Source organism: Lagenorhynchus albirostris, chromosome 3 (assembly GCF_949774975.1).
Source record: "Lagenorhynchus albirostris chromosome 3, mLagAlb1.1, whole genome shotgun sequence".
Classification (NCBI taxonomy): Eukaryota; Metazoa; Chordata; class Mammalia; order Artiodactyla; family Delphinidae; genus Lagenorhynchus; species Lagenorhynchus albirostris.
Window position 1 is genome coordinate 136,614,932 of NC_083097.1, and position 17,061 is coordinate 136,631,992.

Here is a 17,061-nt window from a genome sequence, read left to right on the forward strand (position 1 = left end):
TGGCTGCATTGGGTCTTCATTGCTGCGTGCGGGCTTTCTCTAGTTGCGGTGAGCAGGGGCTACTCTTCCCTGCGGTGCGTGGGCTTCTCATTGTGGTGGCTTCTCTTGTTGCGGAGCACAGGCTCTAGGCGTGCAGGCTTCAGTAGTTGTGGCATGCGGGCTCAGTAGTTGTTGTGGTGCACGAGCTTAGTTGCTCCGCGGCATGTAAGGTCTTCCCGGACCAGGGCTCGAACCCGTGTCCCCTGCATTGGCAGGCGGATTCTTAACCACTGTGCCACCAGGGAAGCCCCTCCATTTTCAACATGGAACAGATCTTCTAAATCTCTGTCCTCTGGCCAGCTGGGGCAATTGAAGGTAGCAGAGGTGACCCTCAGCCTCCGGCAAGTTCACATCCCCTCTTTGGGCCTTTTATCCCTTGTCTGGTTCCTTGCTCCTTAAAAAGAGGAGGACTTGGCTAGAAGCCTAGCAATCGTTAAGCTCTCAGGGTTTCTGTATTCCCTTCTTGAAAGAGAACCCTCACTGTCCAACATACTAGTCTGTTACAAATGGGGAAAGCAAACGTGTGCTGCTCTTCACACTTTTGTCTTTTGCATCCAGTAAAAGGGATAAATGCTGCTTTTTCGTGTGTGTGTGTGTGGGGGGGGGGGACGGTGAGTTGTCTTAAAGGCAAGATTGGAGGTTCAGAAGAAGCAGCTAGGGGAGCTTCAGAATTCTGTTCTGCCTCTGCAGACCAGAGAACTCCAAGGTGACTTTAAAAAAAAAAATTAAGTTTTGGCTGCGTTGGGTCTTCATTGCTGCATGTGGGCTTTCTCTTACGGCGAGTGGGGGGCTACACTTCATTGCAGTGCGTGGGCTCCTCATTGCGGTGGCTTCTCTTGTCGCGGAGCACAGGCTCTAGGCGTGTGGGCTTCAGTAGTTGTGGCACATGTGCAGGCTCAGTAGTTGTGGCTCGTGGGCTTAGTTGCTCCGTGGCATGTGGGATCTTCCTGGACCAGGGCTCGAACCCGTGTCCCCTGCATTAGCAGGTGGATTCTTTTTTTTTTTTTTTTCGGTACGCGGGCCTCTCACCGCTGTGGCCTCTCCCGTTGAGGAGCACAGGCTCCGGACATGCAGGCCCAGCGGCCATGGCTCACGGGCCCAGCCACTCTGCGGCACATGGGATCCTCCCGGACCAGGGCACGAACCCGCGCCCCCTGCACCGGCAGGCAGACTCTCAACCACTGGGCCACCAGGGAAGCCCCTAGCAGGTGGATTCTTGACATGCGCCACCAGGGAAGTCCCCGAGAGGTGACTTCTTACTAGTATAGCCCCATCCTTCACCCCCGAGGCTGCCCTTTTGCAAACAGGCTGATATGAATTTCATAGTCAAACAGATCTATGCTGACTCACCTGCCGTGTGGCCTGATATTTTAAAATTTTACCCTTTTGGGTTAATCTTCTCATTTTTAAATGCGCAAGCAGAGCTGGAAGGGACTGCCAGTTCATCTCTAGCTGATGAGATGGTTGAAGAGACCTCCTTGGGGGGTGTCAGGAGACTCCAATTCCAATCTCTGCTCTAACTCCAAATTACTGGGTGACCCTGCGCACAGCCACTTATGTCTCATCTCAGTTTTGTCATCAGCATCTTAAGGAATATCTCCCACCTCAACCTGTGGGAACATAAGAGCGCTGGGGTAGGAAGGGCTCAAGACACGGAGGAAAGAACACTTTTCCTCAAAGTTCAGTCAAGTGTCTGTCAGGCAGCCTCCCTTTGCTGCACTGGGGTCTGAGAACAGGCTCTGAGGATACTGTGCCTCCCAGGTGGTCTGGGGCTTTGTTGTGCCTGAGCTTACCTTCCTCCAGCCCTGATCGGTGAGGGGCTGGCTCCTCCGATAGCCTGGGAGTCAGGGGAGAGATGGTGGCTGTTTAAATTTGGGGTCAGAGGAGGGGCGTAGGGGCGGTGATGTGCATGGTATTGGAGCTGGGCTTGGTGTTTTATTTACACAGCAAGCCAGCCATGTTTCCGGAGGGGTGTGGAGGTATTGACAGAGATTATAGGAGAGTGAATTTCCTATTCGTCCACCCCTTTGCACCTGGAGCCAGCTGACAGTGTGTGAGGGAGAGGCGTCCTGGCTCCAGCTCCCTCCTGACAGCTGGAAATGCCGGCTGCCCTGTCCCCTTCTGAGGTGTTTGTAATTCCTTAATACCTACTGATCTCAGAAAGGCAACGTGGCGCCTCCCCGGGTGCATTATCTTCCCAAATAGGGTTGCTGCCCTCCTGCCTTCTCTACTCTCTCTGAAACCAGCCCCCATCTATGATTTTCTTCAACAGCAAGAGTCACCATATTGCTGAGCTCTGACATGGGCAGGGCACTGGGAACACATCAGAGAACAAGACCACTCGCTCCCTCCCTTATGGGATCGTTCGTGTGTGTGGTGTGCGCATGCGCACGCGCAAGAATCAAACAACTGCGCGAACAGTACATTGGTTTACCAGAGGTCCTTCCCCCGCTGTAACCAGCCTCCCCAAAAGAGCTTTTAGAATCACAGAATATTAGAACCAGGCCAATTCCCACCCTGAGTGTTTGGGGAATCTGAGTGAACCTCAGTTTGAGGTTGAAACCCCGGGGAAGGGATTTGTCCAGAGTCAGAGCAGAAACTGTGGGCGGGGCCAGAGTTGAAACTTGGCCTCCAACTCCTGGCTCGGCTTCCGCTGCGCCTTGTTATTCCTGCTCCAGCTGCAGGAGGAATCCTCAGGGGTGGCAGCTCCTCCGCCGATGCTAGATGCTAGGTGGCACCAGCACACCTTGGAACAAAAAGGCTCCCAATCTGGCTCCCATCTGAAAATGCCCGAATCCTCACTGCTGGCAGCCTGAAGTCCAGGCTGGGTGCTGTCTTCTCCTAGTGCCCTCACAAGGCCTGCCTGCTCAGGGGGCTGCCCCTGATCACAGTCCCACTTCCTTCATCCCTTCCTGGGTCCCAGGTGCCTTGGGGACCTGTTCGCTGGTTACCTGGAAGAATTCACTCCTATGTGATTGATTTCTTCTGGGGGCTCTCTGTGCAGAATGGAGAGTTCTGGCTGGGTGATCAGCTCAGGGGAGCTATTTTAGGGCCATGCAGGCACAAATTCCCCTTAGGTGCTGGTATCTTTCTTACTTACTGAAGCTTCTGTCTGGGTGAACAACCCAGCTGAACACGGTGTGGTCTCTCCCCAGGTCACATTGCCAGTCTGTGACAGAGGGGGGATGGAGTCCAGGCTTGCTAAGGACTGCACTACTTTGTCTCTCAAGAGAATGTCCAGAAGACAAGACCCTCTGTCCTACCTACCCTTCCAGTGCCATCTCACAGTTGTGGAGCTCTGTGGCTAAGAGTATGGGCTGTGGTTTCAGACTCCTGGGATTGGAATGGTGTCTCCCCAATTGTTAATTGTGTTACTGTGCCATGTTTATGGAACATTTCTCTGCCTCAGTTTCTCCCTCTGTGAATGGGATGGGGTAGGTTACATAGGATCTCAAATTTCTTTGCAACTTCCCCCACTAAAGGTGGAGTATACTTTCCCACCCCCCTGAAACTGAGCTGGCCTTGTGACTTGCTTCCATAGGAATGGGTGGCAATAATGTGTGAGCTCTGAGCCTAGGTGTCAAGAGGCTTTGCAACTTCTGTTCTTTCAGGACATTGCTGCCATGTGACAAGCCCCGCTGATGCCATTGAGGATGTGAGGCCACGTGGAAGGAGATCCCAGCCATCCAGCCCAAATTGCCCACTCACAGCATTGTGAGTACATGAATTATTTTGGGGGTGGTTTGTTATGTTGCTGAAGCTGACTGAAATAGGGGAGAATAATAGTACAGTAGTCTCTCCTTATCCATGATTTTGCTTTCTACAGTTTCAGTTACCTGTGGTCAACCATGGCCCCAAAATACCAAATGGAAAATTCTAGAAAGAATTTGTAAGTTTTAAATTGCATGATTTTGTGCGTAGTTTGATGAAATCTTGTGCCTTCCCACCTGGGACATGAATCATCCCTTTCTCCAGCATATCCGAGCAGTATATGCGACCCCCATTACTCACTTAGTAGTGCTCTAGTCTCAGTTATCAGATCGATGGTCCTGGTATTGCAGTCCTGGGGCAGGTAGGGACCAAGTGACAGAGGGTCTTGTCTTCTGTCCAAGTCACTCTTACTTCACTTAATAATGGCCCCCAAACACAACAGTAGTGATGCCAGCAATTTGCATATTCTCTTACTGTGCCTAATTTATAAATTTTATCATAGGTATGTATGTATAGGAAAAAACATAGTGTATATAGGGTTTGGTACTATCTGTGGTTTCAGGTATTTACTGGGGGTCTTGGCGCATAATCTCCTAGAATAAGGGGGACTGCTGTACCTACCTTGAAAGGTGGCGGTGAGGTTTACATAATAAGGGGAACTTAGATCAGCGCCTAGCACACGTGAAGCAAATACAGTCGTTACTACTAACATCATCATGGGGCACTTCCTCTTGCTTATTGCATTCTAGTTCCACCGACCTCCTTTCTTCTTATTCTTCTTTCTTCCTTGTTCCTTCTTTCCTCCTCCTTCTTCTCCCCCTCTGTCGTCGTCTTCTTTTAAATATACCAAACTCTTCCTTTTTCAGGGCTTTCATACTTAATTCTCTCCGTTTGAAATTGTCCTTCCCTGCTGTCTTGTTTTCATGGTTGCGGTCTCAGCTGAAACTTCTCCTTGGAGAGGTCTTCTCTGAATCTCCCTCCTCCCTTCCTCTCCATTTTTGCTTCCTTTCATTGTGTCTGATCATCACATTTATTGATTTCCTTGAATGTTGTCTGTCTCCCCTTCTAGATTTCAAGTCCCTTGAGGGCAGGAGCTGGGCTTTTATCCTCGCTGCCCACCACGGTGCCGTGCACAGCAGGCACTCACTTGGTATTTGCTGAATGAGTGGATGAAAAGAGGCATCTAGTCAATATGAGTTTGAGGTTGGTGTCTGGTTTCCAAGAACAGGGGAGTATCCAGGTTGGAGTTTCAGAGAGAGGAGACCATGTGTGCTGCTTCTCATTCTTACAGCCGTTTAGGTTTTTGTCACACTCTTTGTTGGATCAATTATGTTCCTGATATCCTATGCCCAACAAGGCTATGGGCTTCTTTAGAAAGAGATTGAGTCCCTCACAGCCCCAAGCACATTGTCAGGCACCTAGTAGAGGCTTAACAGAAGTTTATTGGATAGATAAATGGATGGACGGGTGGATGAATAGATGAATAAATGAGTGAATGTAAAGAAGGATGGATGGACAGTAGTACTCAGACTGCAGGCAACAATGGAAAACCATGTTTATTTTTTCCTTCTAATAAAGGACAGTACATTTCCAGTCAATCTGTAAAACATCATGAACATATAAAAATGTGTTAAGTACAGTCATTAGCATTACATTGCAGAGAAATAGTTGTTATAACCTTTTCTCCTAAGATGGTACTTGGATGGTCACTGTTGGTTTGCTTTAACAAAAAAGGGCAAGAGTAGGTGACCAGTTGGCCTGGTTGGCCCAGGACTAAGGAGTTTCCCAGGATGTGGGGCTTTCAGTGCTAAAACTGGGAAAAGCCCAGGCAAACTGGGATGGTTGGTCATGCAAGAAAGAGAGCAGCACGAGAATGTTGGGTGTGCTTTGGTGTTTAGGTACACGGGGCCGATATTTTCTCAACTTCCCATGACCTCGCTTCCTCTTAGCTCTGGAATAAAAATCCCTGTGTTATTATCAAGGGTGTTGCAGCTTTCAAAGGGTTTTAACAACCCCGTGTAATTTTGACTTGATCTTTATGCCAAGCCTGGGAGGTAGGGCAGTTCTAACCTAATTTGCAGGTGAAGTATGCTACATCAATGCTCCTAGAGAATACGGGGCAGAGAAAAGACTGCCACCCCCATCTCCTGAGGCCAGTGTTCTTCCCACTACTCTGTTCTCTTCTGAAACATCCTACCTATTTCATCTGGCTTTCAGGAGTGAGCAGGAATCATACGGGGGAAAGGAAGGACCCTGAGATCCAAGCTTTGGCTCAATCCCCTCATTTGGGACAATTTTATATGATTACTACTTTGCCTGATGTGTTTACCTGCTCCTCCTCTAGCAATCCTCATGAAGGATTCCCCTGAAGACCCACCAGCTGGTCAGTGCTGGCATCATTATGTGGCAAAGCCAGTGAAAGAGATCCAGTATATTTGGGCCATGTCCCAAATGGCCCTTCTAGTTAAGGTTTGCCAGCAGGATGGTCAGAGGACCAGCTCAGTCTGCCATGTGACAGCTTGATTGTTGAGCTCTTTTTGGGTACTTCTGCTGAGAAGTTACTCAGTGATAAGTCAATTCACGGGGTGGCTGTAACTTGCCACACTTGTTCCCACCCTTGTACTTTTTGCCTGACATATATGGGCACCACCTTAAGGCGGGAGGGTTCAGTAGTCCTCCCTGGCTCACCTTAAAAGACTAGGGACAGGCTATCCTTGCCCATGGTAGACCTCACTTCTCTTGACAGCGTAGTAGAATCCTATCATCCATTCTTTTATTCCAACACTGTTTTGAGCTCGTTTGCATTTTTGGCATTTATGACCTCTAGGGATAAGAAGTCTATGTAATCCTTCTTTTCCCTGTGAAGTGAGACTTCCTCTGGCTCTCCCTAATTCAACTGAAGCCTGTGATATTCTGGGATAAGCTTAATAAATGGGGTTTGACACTGGTCCTACTCTTTCAGATGTTGTTGTTTGGGCTCAGAGTTGCTCTGTCATGCAGGTCGTCTGTTCTGGGTGCAGCTGTGTAAAGGTCTGATCTTAGAGCTTTCCTTTTCTGAGAGTTGAACGAGGAATGGGTACAGGCTTCCCCTGCTATCTGAAAGTAGAGCGTTAGTATGAAAATTTTCGTAAGCTGAAATGGTGTAAACAAAGAAGCAATTACCTTAGGACACATCTTGCTAATGGATGCACAAAATGGATAGATCCAGATAAAGCACAGCTGCTTAGACACAGTTCAAAGCTATGGCGGTTTGATTCTGAGATGCTGAGTGGAGTTCCTGGGGAAGGAGTTGGGTGGTGCCGCTCAGTGCTCTATAACCGCTGGCTGCAAAATAAATGCTGAATGCTATTTTCACTTTTCACCTTTTTTGGAAGGTAAAAGCAGAAAGAAATGCAACTCTTTGGATTTCTTTCGGTTAGCAACAACAGGTACCAATGTAGGTCTTTGGTAAAAGTGAAATGGCTTAAGGCAAACTTGAAAAGTGGGGCATATTTGTACTTTTATTTAAAAATAAATAAAGTAAATATCTTTAAAAGAAGAGTGTTGCCCATGCCCTCTTGGTAGATTCCCCAGACTGTGGGACATGTAGCCTATTAGCTGAAGCGTGGAGTTTCTGCTTCACGTGCTTATGTCCATTCATTTTCACATGCTTATGTTCTTTCTGCCTCTTAAACTAGCTGCGGCCTTATGACCCTCAGAAGTGTCTGTGGCTCTGAGTTCAAATTTGATTTTAGGGCTTCCCTGGTGGCACAGTGGTTGAGAGTCCGCCTGCCGATGCAGGGGACACGGGTTCGTGCCCCGGTCCGGGAAGATCCCACATGCTGCGGAGCGGCTGGGCCCGTGAGCCATGGCCGCTGAGCCTGCGCGTCCGGAGCCTGTGCTCCGCAACGGGAGAGGCCACAACGGTGAGAGGCCTGCGTACCGCCAAAAAAAAAAAACCAAAACACACACACACACACAAATCTGATTTTAATCTTTAGGTGTGATTTTCTTTGGTTTAGAGCAGACCCAACTCTGGAAGGGATGTTAACCCCGATATGACCATCCCTGCAATACATTTGAGATGAGGCACTTGTGTGTATGAGACTCTTCTGAAACTTGAACTCTTGACACCGAGGGGTGAGGTGATGGTTTGACAAGCCCAGAAACTTCCAGATCTTGAGATATTGGCTGGCTCGCTACACACTTCTTGGCATCTGGGAAACTGATGGCCCAGTTGCATTGGGTTGTAGGCTATACTTACGTAGAGGTCAAAGAATGTCTCTGGGTTAAAAAATGAAAAACGCTCAATGCAATAGAAATATAGCCTCCTTATAAAAAACCTTTTGCAAGAAGTGCTGCCTGGCAGCAGGAGAAAACTAGAGGTCGACTGGTTTCCAGTCCTTTTTTGTCAGACCCCTTGGGGCCAGCACTTCCTCTAAGGAAGTCAAGCCTGGTGGGGAGAAGAGGATAAGACGGGCACATTCTTCCCTTCATGAAGAGGAAGAGTCGTGGTTAATTAAGCCAGTGATTAGGCGGCCTCCTCTGAGTTTGTGCAGATCTCTGCAGGCCCCTCATATGGTCACTGAACTCTGGGATCGGCGATGGCTGCCCCGGCTGAAGGGCCGGTTCGACTTAGTCTGTCCACTTGAGTAGGCTCCGGACGCCATCATCCTACTAGGCTCCAGGAGAAGATGCTCCCCAGATGAGAATTTAGCCCAGGAGTCCCGTGAGCATGGGTCATCCCTTATGTGGTCTCCACTGGATCTGTGTCCAGGCAGCACCCAGTCCTCTTTGTACTTGCACTCCACAGGGCTCGAGCTCTTTGGGGTGCTGGCTCTGAAGCTCGGTTCTGGGGCAGGTGGCCCTGGACGGTGGGTGGGCTGGGCCTCTCCAGGGACAGTGGCAGGCCTCTGTCGGCTTCTCCAACTCTGGATTTCCAGCTCCCTTTTGTCCATGGGGAGTTTGTCAATTTTCTGAGCTTTTAAGATCAGAGACTTCCCATATGTCCCTTGTAGAGCCAGGAGAAAGTACCTGGTGGGAAATAATAGAATAAAGATATTCTCTGACGTCTGACTTCTGAATTTCAGCATGGAAAGGGTCCTTAGACTCCAACTCCCTGCCCAGGGAAAGATCATCTTTTTTTTTTCAAACAATGGTAATTTAATGTTAGTTACTATAAAGAAAAGGTTACCATGTATTGGCCTGTAATGACTGCATGAATCATGGGGTGCTTCCTTGGGGAAGCCTTATTTGATTGAACTTCCTTCTCATAAATGCTTGTACCACCTCTTAGTTCATAATGATGGCACTTAAAAATTTTTTTTAATTTTTCATTTATTTATTTTTAACATCTTTATTGGAGTATATTTGCCTTACAATGGTGTGTTAGTTTCTGCTGTATGACAAAGTGAATCAGCTACACATATACATATATCCCCATATCACCTCCCTCTTGCATCTCCCCCCCCCATCCCACCCCTCCAGGTGGTCACAAAGCACCGACTGATCTCTCTGTGCTATGTGGCAGTGTCCCACTAGCTATCTGTTTTACATTTGGTAGTGTATATAAGTCCATGCCACCCTCTCACTTCATCCTAGCTCACCCTTCTCCCTCCCCATGTCCTCAAGTTCATTCTCTGCATCTGCATCTTTATTCCTGTCCTGCTGCTAGGTTCTTCAGAACCTTTTTTTTTAGATTCCATATGTATGTGTTAGCATACGGTATTTGTTTTTCTCTTTCTGACTTACTTCACTCTGTATGGCAGTCTCTAGGTCCATCCACCTCACTACAAATAACTCAATTTCGTTTCTTTTTAGGGCTGAGTGATATTCCATTATATATATGTGCCACATCTTCTTTATCCATTCATTTGTCGATGGACACTTAGGGTGCTTCCATGCCCTGGCTATTGTAAATAGTGCTGCAATGAACATTGTGGTACATGACTCGTACTGAATTATGGTTTTCTCAGGGTATATGCCCAATAGTGAGATTGCTGGGTCATATGGTAGTTCTATTTGTAGTTTTTGAAGGAACCTCCTTACTGTTCTCCATAGTGGCTGTATCAATTTACATTCCCACGAACAGTGCAAGAGGGTTCCCTTTTCGCCACACGCTCTCCAGCATTTATTCGGGAAAGGTCATCTTTGCCACTCTCTTGACTGATGGATCAAATCTATGCTTGTACGCCTCTGGTACTGGGGAGTTCAACAACAAAATATAACAGCTAACATTTGTTAGGTAGCAGGATTATTCTAAGTGCTTTACATATTATTAACTCATATTATTCTCCCCCAAATCCCACGTGGTTGGTACGTTTGTTTCCCGCTATGTACAGAGATGGAAACTGAGGCACCGAGAGACTGAATGGTTTGTCCAGAGCCACACAGTGGTCAAGCTGTGGTGAAGACCAAGTGCTGTGGATCCTGAGGCTTTTCTCTCATCTACCATGCATGAGGCAGTCCATTCTATTTCTGAGCTGTTCTAATTTAGGCAGATTTTCTCGCTTTGGAATGTCAACTCTTTGTGGAACTTAATAATTTTAAAGTAGTTTCCCAATACGTCCTTTTCTTGAATCCACAGGCTATGCTAGCTTCACAGCATCAGTGTATTATCACTATTTTCCAGATGAAGATACTGAGGTCCCAAGTGATGAGATGGGTTTCCTAAGGTCTCCTGAGAAGTTGATAGATCTCCTTGATGGTTAACTCAAGGTTCCTTTCCCCTGCCAAGCTTCCTGTAGCCTGTAGTGGACTCTGGAATCGGGGGTCTCTATATGTGCCTAGAATATTTTCCTGTTCCAAGTTTAGGTAAGAAGGTAACTAAAACTATGTGATCTGTGGTAGAAGCATATACCATCTTGTGATGCTGGGCAGCTCATACCCCCTTCTCTGGGTGTCAGTTTATCTAAAACGTAATCCAGTTGGGCCAGAGGACATCTAAGGTCTTTTCCAAAAATAATCCTTAAATTTTTTTTTTTTTAATTTCTAAAGCTTTATAAGCAGAGAGGCTCCCATCCTTCTATTATGTCTAAAAGATTCAGGATGATCTAAAGTGAGCAGGGGTTTCTGAAGACCACAGTAGATCCTACGGAATCAGAAACTTCTCCCCATTCTCTCTCATCTCACCCAGGGCGGCAGTGCAGGTGACCATTACATATGTGTTTCAGGAAAGACTCTTCTTGCGGGAAACTGGAATTTTCTCAGTTTAAACATTCCCCCAAGTTACCAATTTCCCTCTCTGTCCATTTAGTGAACATATACCTGGCAAGTTCCTACAGTGGGCCAAGCCCCAAGGGATTATTAAGCTGGGAACCAGACTGACAGGAATCTTGCTGTCAGGAAGCACAGGAACAGAGTTAGAAGCCGCAGGAGCAGTGAGAGCGTCAAACACGTGATCTGGTGCAAGAGATCTTCCTTGAGGAGGAAACATTAAAGGTGAGGACTGAGGGATGCATAGGAGGAAGCCGGGCAAAGAGGGGGTGAGAAGCAAATCCTGGGCTCAGTGGCTGCAGTGTGGAGAGTGAGGGCAAGAGTGAGGGACTAGGACACAGAGGGGTTGGCAGGGTCAGAGCAGGCAAGGACCATGGGGGATGTTTTGGGTTTTGTGCATTATTGTAAAGGCCTTGGAAAGTTATGAACATGACACGATTACACTTTGACACAATGATAATGGATTAGAGTAAAACCCAGTAGGAGACTATTGAAGTAATTCGGAATGAAAGTCTTATAACCTATCCATGGTGGTGGCTGTAGAAATGGAAATAGCAGATGGAAATACCTACTGGGAAATAGGTTAGCAGATAAAATTGTCGGGTCTTGGTGATGGGCGAGAGAGGGGCATGTGGTGGGTGGTATCAAGGATAAGTCTCAGGGGCCTGCCTTGATCCTAAGTGGTCACAGTGGATGAAAGGAACTCGGGAAGAGAGCCGGGTTTCTGGGATGGTGGTGGTGACAGAAAGTAGATAGCGAATTAAATTACAGATGTCTCCCACTTTCCTCAGATGTAGCAGGCCCAGTGCTGGTGAGGCATAGGTAGCTTAGAAAGATGTATCTGGGATTCCGGAGAAGGATCTGGGCTGGGAGTTTATATTAGAGATTCATTTGTGAAAAATGATATTTAACTTCACAATAGTGGTTGCTATGTTTATGGAAAGAATTAAAGTGAGAAGACAAAAGAACCTAGGACAAAGGCTTGACAATACACCATGTCAAAGACATGAACCAGCAAAAGAAACAAAGAAGAAGTAGGAGAAAAACCAAGAGAGTTCTGTGTTACTGAAGCTAAATGAAGAGTGTCCAAGGGCTCTGTTGTAGTGAATTACGATGCTGCATTGTGTTTTAAAGTTTGTGTGTTTGTTAGTTATTTAAGAGATAGAACAAAAGAAACTTACTTTCTCTTAGTTTAAGAGAATCCATAGTTCCTTTATACTGGTTGAAGTAATTAGACCGAGATAAGTGAGGTCACGGTTAGTGGCTAATTATCACAAGCTTGGTGAGTGAAATCAATCTTATTATAAGTACAGCTTACGTCTTTAAGTGAACAAATAGAGTTTTCTATAGCAAACATTCTATCATGTAGATTTCTGTAACAAAAATTAATTGTTCTAAGGTTACAAGTCAACAGTCCTTGGAGCTATTAAAATAATCCTTTCTCTGTCACAGGAAATCTCTTTGCCTTTCTTAGGCAACAGAATTAAACAGTAATTCAAGTTTATGATGATAATATAGAATAAGCAGAGATTTAACTTGTGCACTGTGGTAACTGGCAAGAAAATATTTGCCTGCTTTTCCCTAAGTTGTCCCTCATTTGTTTAACAAGCTGTAATGTTGAGTGTTTGTCTTTTCCAAGAACGTTCACACTTTTCAACAGCCCTCATCAAGCTGGCAGCCTCTGGCTCCAAATGTGTCTTCTAACCAAGGGCAGGACAAGAATCCTCAGCTGATGATTTGCTCTTTCCATACCCCAGATAAGACACGGAACAGAGGAGGTCAGTCCTCGGTCAGAGGTGATCACAACCATGTTTAAACCCAAAAGTGTGGACAAAAATATTTAACCCACATATCTGATGCCCTTTTCCAATGAGGGCAGGACCTTCATGGTCTCTCCCAGGCTCCGTCTCCCAAGGGGTTGGGCTGAGAAAGGGGGTGGGTGGGAAATAATGTCCTCCAAGGCTTGTGCTTAATTGCTTCCCACTCTTCAGTCCCAGGGCCCTGTTTTAATGCTAGTTACTTTCACCTGTATTACGATCAAACTTCTGTCTGAATTGTCCACTGGGCTGTAGACTTCTGGAGAGCAAGAGTTCTGTTTTATTCATCTTTCTGTTTCTTTTGCATCTTTTTCTCATTTATCTCTGAGGGCAGCCTACATGACAAGAACTCTGCTAGCTGTGGGTTATATAATGATAAGGAGACACCTTCCTTCCCGGAGTTAATGGTCAGACCAAGACAAACAGATAAAACAGATGATGTGGCTAAAGGGAGTAGTGACAGATAGACCCAGGTCATGGGAACACAGGAGCGAGGGGGATCTGTTTCAGCCTGAGGGAGGTAGGTGAGGTCATGCAAGGGTTCTGGAATTGCTCATGCCTGAAATGATGTCAAAGGGTGAGGCGGTCTGGTAACGAAGGGCATTTTGAATAGAAGGGACAGCATGAACACAGGCAGGAAGGGGAGAGGGCAGGGAGCCTTTAGGGAAGTCCAAGAAGCTTGGTGATGTGGAGCCCAAAGTTTGAGCTTTGGGAGCAGGGGGATGAGGCTGTAGAGGCCAGTAGGGGCCAAGCAGGGAGGCTACGTCCACAGTGCATACTCAGCCGTCTGCTGAGTTCACAGTAGTGTTTGTCATATTGGTATCTTCAGCCTCTAAACCCTGCATCAGATGTCAAGGTTCTGAGGTGGCTTATGAAGAAGAAATGGAGCCCAAACTAGGTTAAGCAAGCTTCCAAACTAATTAAAGGAAGCAAAGCATGCTAATGGCTCTCTGCCTATTAGAAAAAGTTCTACACAATGTTGCAATGGCTTCTTGACTGTGGCTTATAACGATAAAGTAGCTGAATTTCAACGTTCAGAGCAGACGAGATCCTAAGGATGGAGAGAGGCTGAGTCTTGCCTCTGGGTACAGCATCGTTAAGTTCACCGAATGCTCTGACTGTAGAGAGCGTGGGATGGAGAACAGAACACTGGCCTCCGAGTGGGGAGAACTCAGCTCCCACTGTGACTTGTGGTGGGCTGGAGGACACATTCTGGTCCCTTGTAGGACTTAAGCTGTTCCATGAGCAAGTAGGACTACAACCGCCGCTTTGCCTAATTTCTAGGTGATTTTGCAAAAGGCATTTTTTGCACAAATGGAGGAGCTAGATAGAAAAGCATGTGTCAAGAGTAAGTTCTAAGGACACGCCAGGCGTTGTTGCTGTTTTTCGGGAAAAGGCGAATGTAGAGGATTTAGGCTGGAAATGTTAGAAATAGTCCCTCTGCATGAATGACTTATTTGGCAAATACAGGGTGTGTGTTTTAACAAATTTGAGTAGTATTAAAAAGTTGGCTATTTCAAGCAAAATTTGAATTTCTGGGAAAAAGCTAAAGCTCTGAAATGCTGGTCTTGATCTTTCCTTGTGGCAGTGATAGGCTGAAGCTTAGAAGTTCCTTCTCCTAATGTCTGTCTGTACCTCACCTGGTTTGCTGCTGTTGCTTACCTGTCCCCGTAGGCATTTGCGAGTGAGACTCCTGGGCTAAGGAATAAAGGACTATAGAGCTTTTCCAAATGATTCTTTCTACACAACAGAGTTTGTACGGCAGGAGGGTAGGAATTAGTACTCTCATTTTACAGATGGTGTAACAGAGGTTGTGCCAGATTTGGTGACTTTGCTGCTCTGTGGCTGAGCTGGGACCAGAGTCCATGCTATTTGCCTCCAAGTTCATTATTCTTTCTGTCCTAGCTCCCTATCTTTGAAACAATAGCCTCAAGCATCCCAGCTGGAGTCAAACTCCTGACCCTTGGGCTACGAAAATGGCTGATTGAGGGGAGAGTGGTAGTTCTAGGAAGAAAATAGCACCCCCTGTTCAAACCTTGGGAGAAGAGCCACGACCGGTGTGAGGAAGCAGACGAGGTAGAAAGTGGGGTCCGAGAGCTGGCCTTCCATCACCCAGTAGGGGTTGATGGGACTGTTGCAGGTGACGCAGGTGGCGTTGTACACTAGGGATACCACAAAGTACATCAGGAAGCTGCCTGCGAGAACAAGCCCGTGGATGATGGTCTGTGGAAGGAAAGAAGTAAACACTGTTGAAGGGATAGCTTAGGTTAGGGGGGAATGCAGTCACGCTACTTTAACTTGTTTTAAACTTCTTTTTTTGGAAATGCCACATACCTATAAACAATTTTAAAAAGTGTGTCATTTAATGGCTTAGGATAAAGTGAACACCTATACTGCTACCGCCCAGAATTTGAACACACATACCCCGGAAACCCCTAAATCACCTTGACTTTGGTGATAATTTTCATGATATTCTTTAGTTTTACTACCTATGTTTCGCTCCTAATAGTCTGTTTTTAAAAATTAATCATACTTGATGTGACTTTGGTCTTTTTCCCTCAGTATTATGTTTGTGTGATGAATTCATTTTTTCCACATGTGGCTGTTAGTTATTCATTTCCAAAGCAGTGCAGTCTTCTGTAGTCTGATCTCATTTTGCCCTGCCTGTTTTATGCTGCTTTCCTTCCAATTCTTGTCCTCTTTTAAACTTACTGACGATTCCTTATAATTTCATTTCCCTGTCTACTAGTTTGAAAGTTATATATTTCATTTCCATTCCTTAGTGATTACTCAATAAATGCTAATAAGCAGTTTTAACTTACTGTGGTATAAAGTTTCTATGTTTCCCTCCTCCTGAATACATTAACTTTAGAACACATTAACTTTGTTTACCTCCCTCCTGACTCATATCTCATTGCTACTGTGTATTTAAATTCTACCATCTTTTTAAATCACATAAGTCATTATTACAGTGTCATATGGTCAGTATTCATTAAGATTTACTTACATGCTTGACACTTTATATGCCTTCATTCCCTCTTGCATTTTGGACTTTCCATCTGAGCTTTCTTTCCTTATACTTTTTAAAAAAATTTTATATTAGAGTGTAGTTGGTTAACAATGTTGTGTTAGTTTCAGGTGTACAGCAAAGTGATTCAGTTATACATATACAAGTATCTCTTCTTTTTCAAATTCTTTTCCCATTTAGGTTACTACAGAATATTGAGCAGAGTTCCCTGTGCTATATACAGTAGGTCCTTGTTGGTTATCTATTTTAAATATAGTAGTGTGTACATGTCAATCCCAATCTATCCCTCTCACCCTCCTTTCCCCCTGGTAACCATAAGTTTGTTCTCTAAGTCTGTGAGTGTTTCTGTTTTGTAAATAAGTTCATTTGTGTCATTTTTAAAGATTCTGCATAGAAGTGATATCATATGATTGATATTCATCTTTCTCTGACTTACTTCACTTAGTATGATAATCTACAGGTCCATCCATGTTGTTGCAAATGGCATTATTTCATTCTTTTTAATGGCCGAGTAATATTCCATTGTATATACGTACCACATCTTCTTTATCCATTCCTCTGTCGATGGACATTTAGTGTGCTTCCATGTCTTGGCTGTTGTAAACAGTGCTGCCATGAACATTGGGGTGTCTTTCCTTATACTTTAAATAGAGTTGACCTTTTGAACAACATGGGTTTGAACTGTGCGGGTCCACTTACATGTAGATTTTTCTCAACAAATACTACAGTATTACCTGATCTGTGATTGGTTGAATCCACAGATACGGAGAACTGATTATCGGACTTGAGCATCCACAGATTTTGGTATTTGCATTGGGTCCTGGAACAAATCCCCTGTGGGTACTGAGGGATGGCTGTACATCCTTTAGAATATCCTTTCGTGAAAGTCTGCTGGTGATGCATTCTCTGATCCATTATTTCATTCTCATTCTTAAAAACTATTTTTGATCTTGCTGGGAAGTTATTTTCTTGTAGTATATTTAAGATAGCATTTCACTATCTTCTGGCTTCTGTTGTTGCTATTGAGAAGTTAGCAACTCTTTATCTGTTATTCCTTAGAAGGAAGTCTCTTATAACGTGGCTGCTTTTATGATTTTTATTTCGTCTTCAGTGTTCTATAGTTTTCTTGTAAGGGTGGATTTTTAAAAAATTTATCTTGCTTGGGTTTTGCTGATCTTCTTGAATTCGTGCATTGATGTCTTTCATTACTTTTGCAAAATTCTCAAGTCACTATCTTTTCAAATATTGCCTCTGTCTCATTTTCTCCTCCTT

The 17,061-nt window shown here is 45.4% G+C and overlaps 1 protein-coding gene and 1 long non-coding RNA gene across 4 annotated transcripts in view; one reads left to right on the forward strand and one right to left on the reverse strand.

Moving 5' to 3' along the window:
* LOC132518560 (uncharacterized) overlaps nucleotides 1–17,061 on the forward strand; it is a 144,140-nt gene that overhangs the window by 111,147 nt on the left and 15,932 nt on the right. For all 3 annotated transcript variants that reach the window (XR_009539915.1, XR_009539913.1, XR_009539914.1), the window contains one exon: nucleotides 3,651–3,753. This is a non-coding gene — a long non-coding RNA (uncharacterized LOC132518560). The remainder of the gene's footprint in view (nucleotides 1–3,650; nucleotides 3,754–17,061) is intronic.
* The window catches only part of ATP10B (ATPase phospholipid transporting 10B (putative)), a 123,534-nt gene continuing 114,215 nt past the window's right edge, over nucleotides 7,743–17,061 (reverse strand). The window contains exons 21-22 of the mRNA XM_060146524.1: nucleotides 14,797–14,984; nucleotides 7,743–8,763 (exon numbers count right to left, since the gene is read on the reverse strand). Of these exons, the coding sequence (XP_060002507.1) occupies nucleotides 8,304–8,763; nucleotides 14,797–14,984 (648 nt within the window). The 3' untranslated portion in view covers nucleotides 7,743–8,303. The remainder of the gene's footprint in view (nucleotides 8,764–14,796; nucleotides 14,985–17,061) is intronic.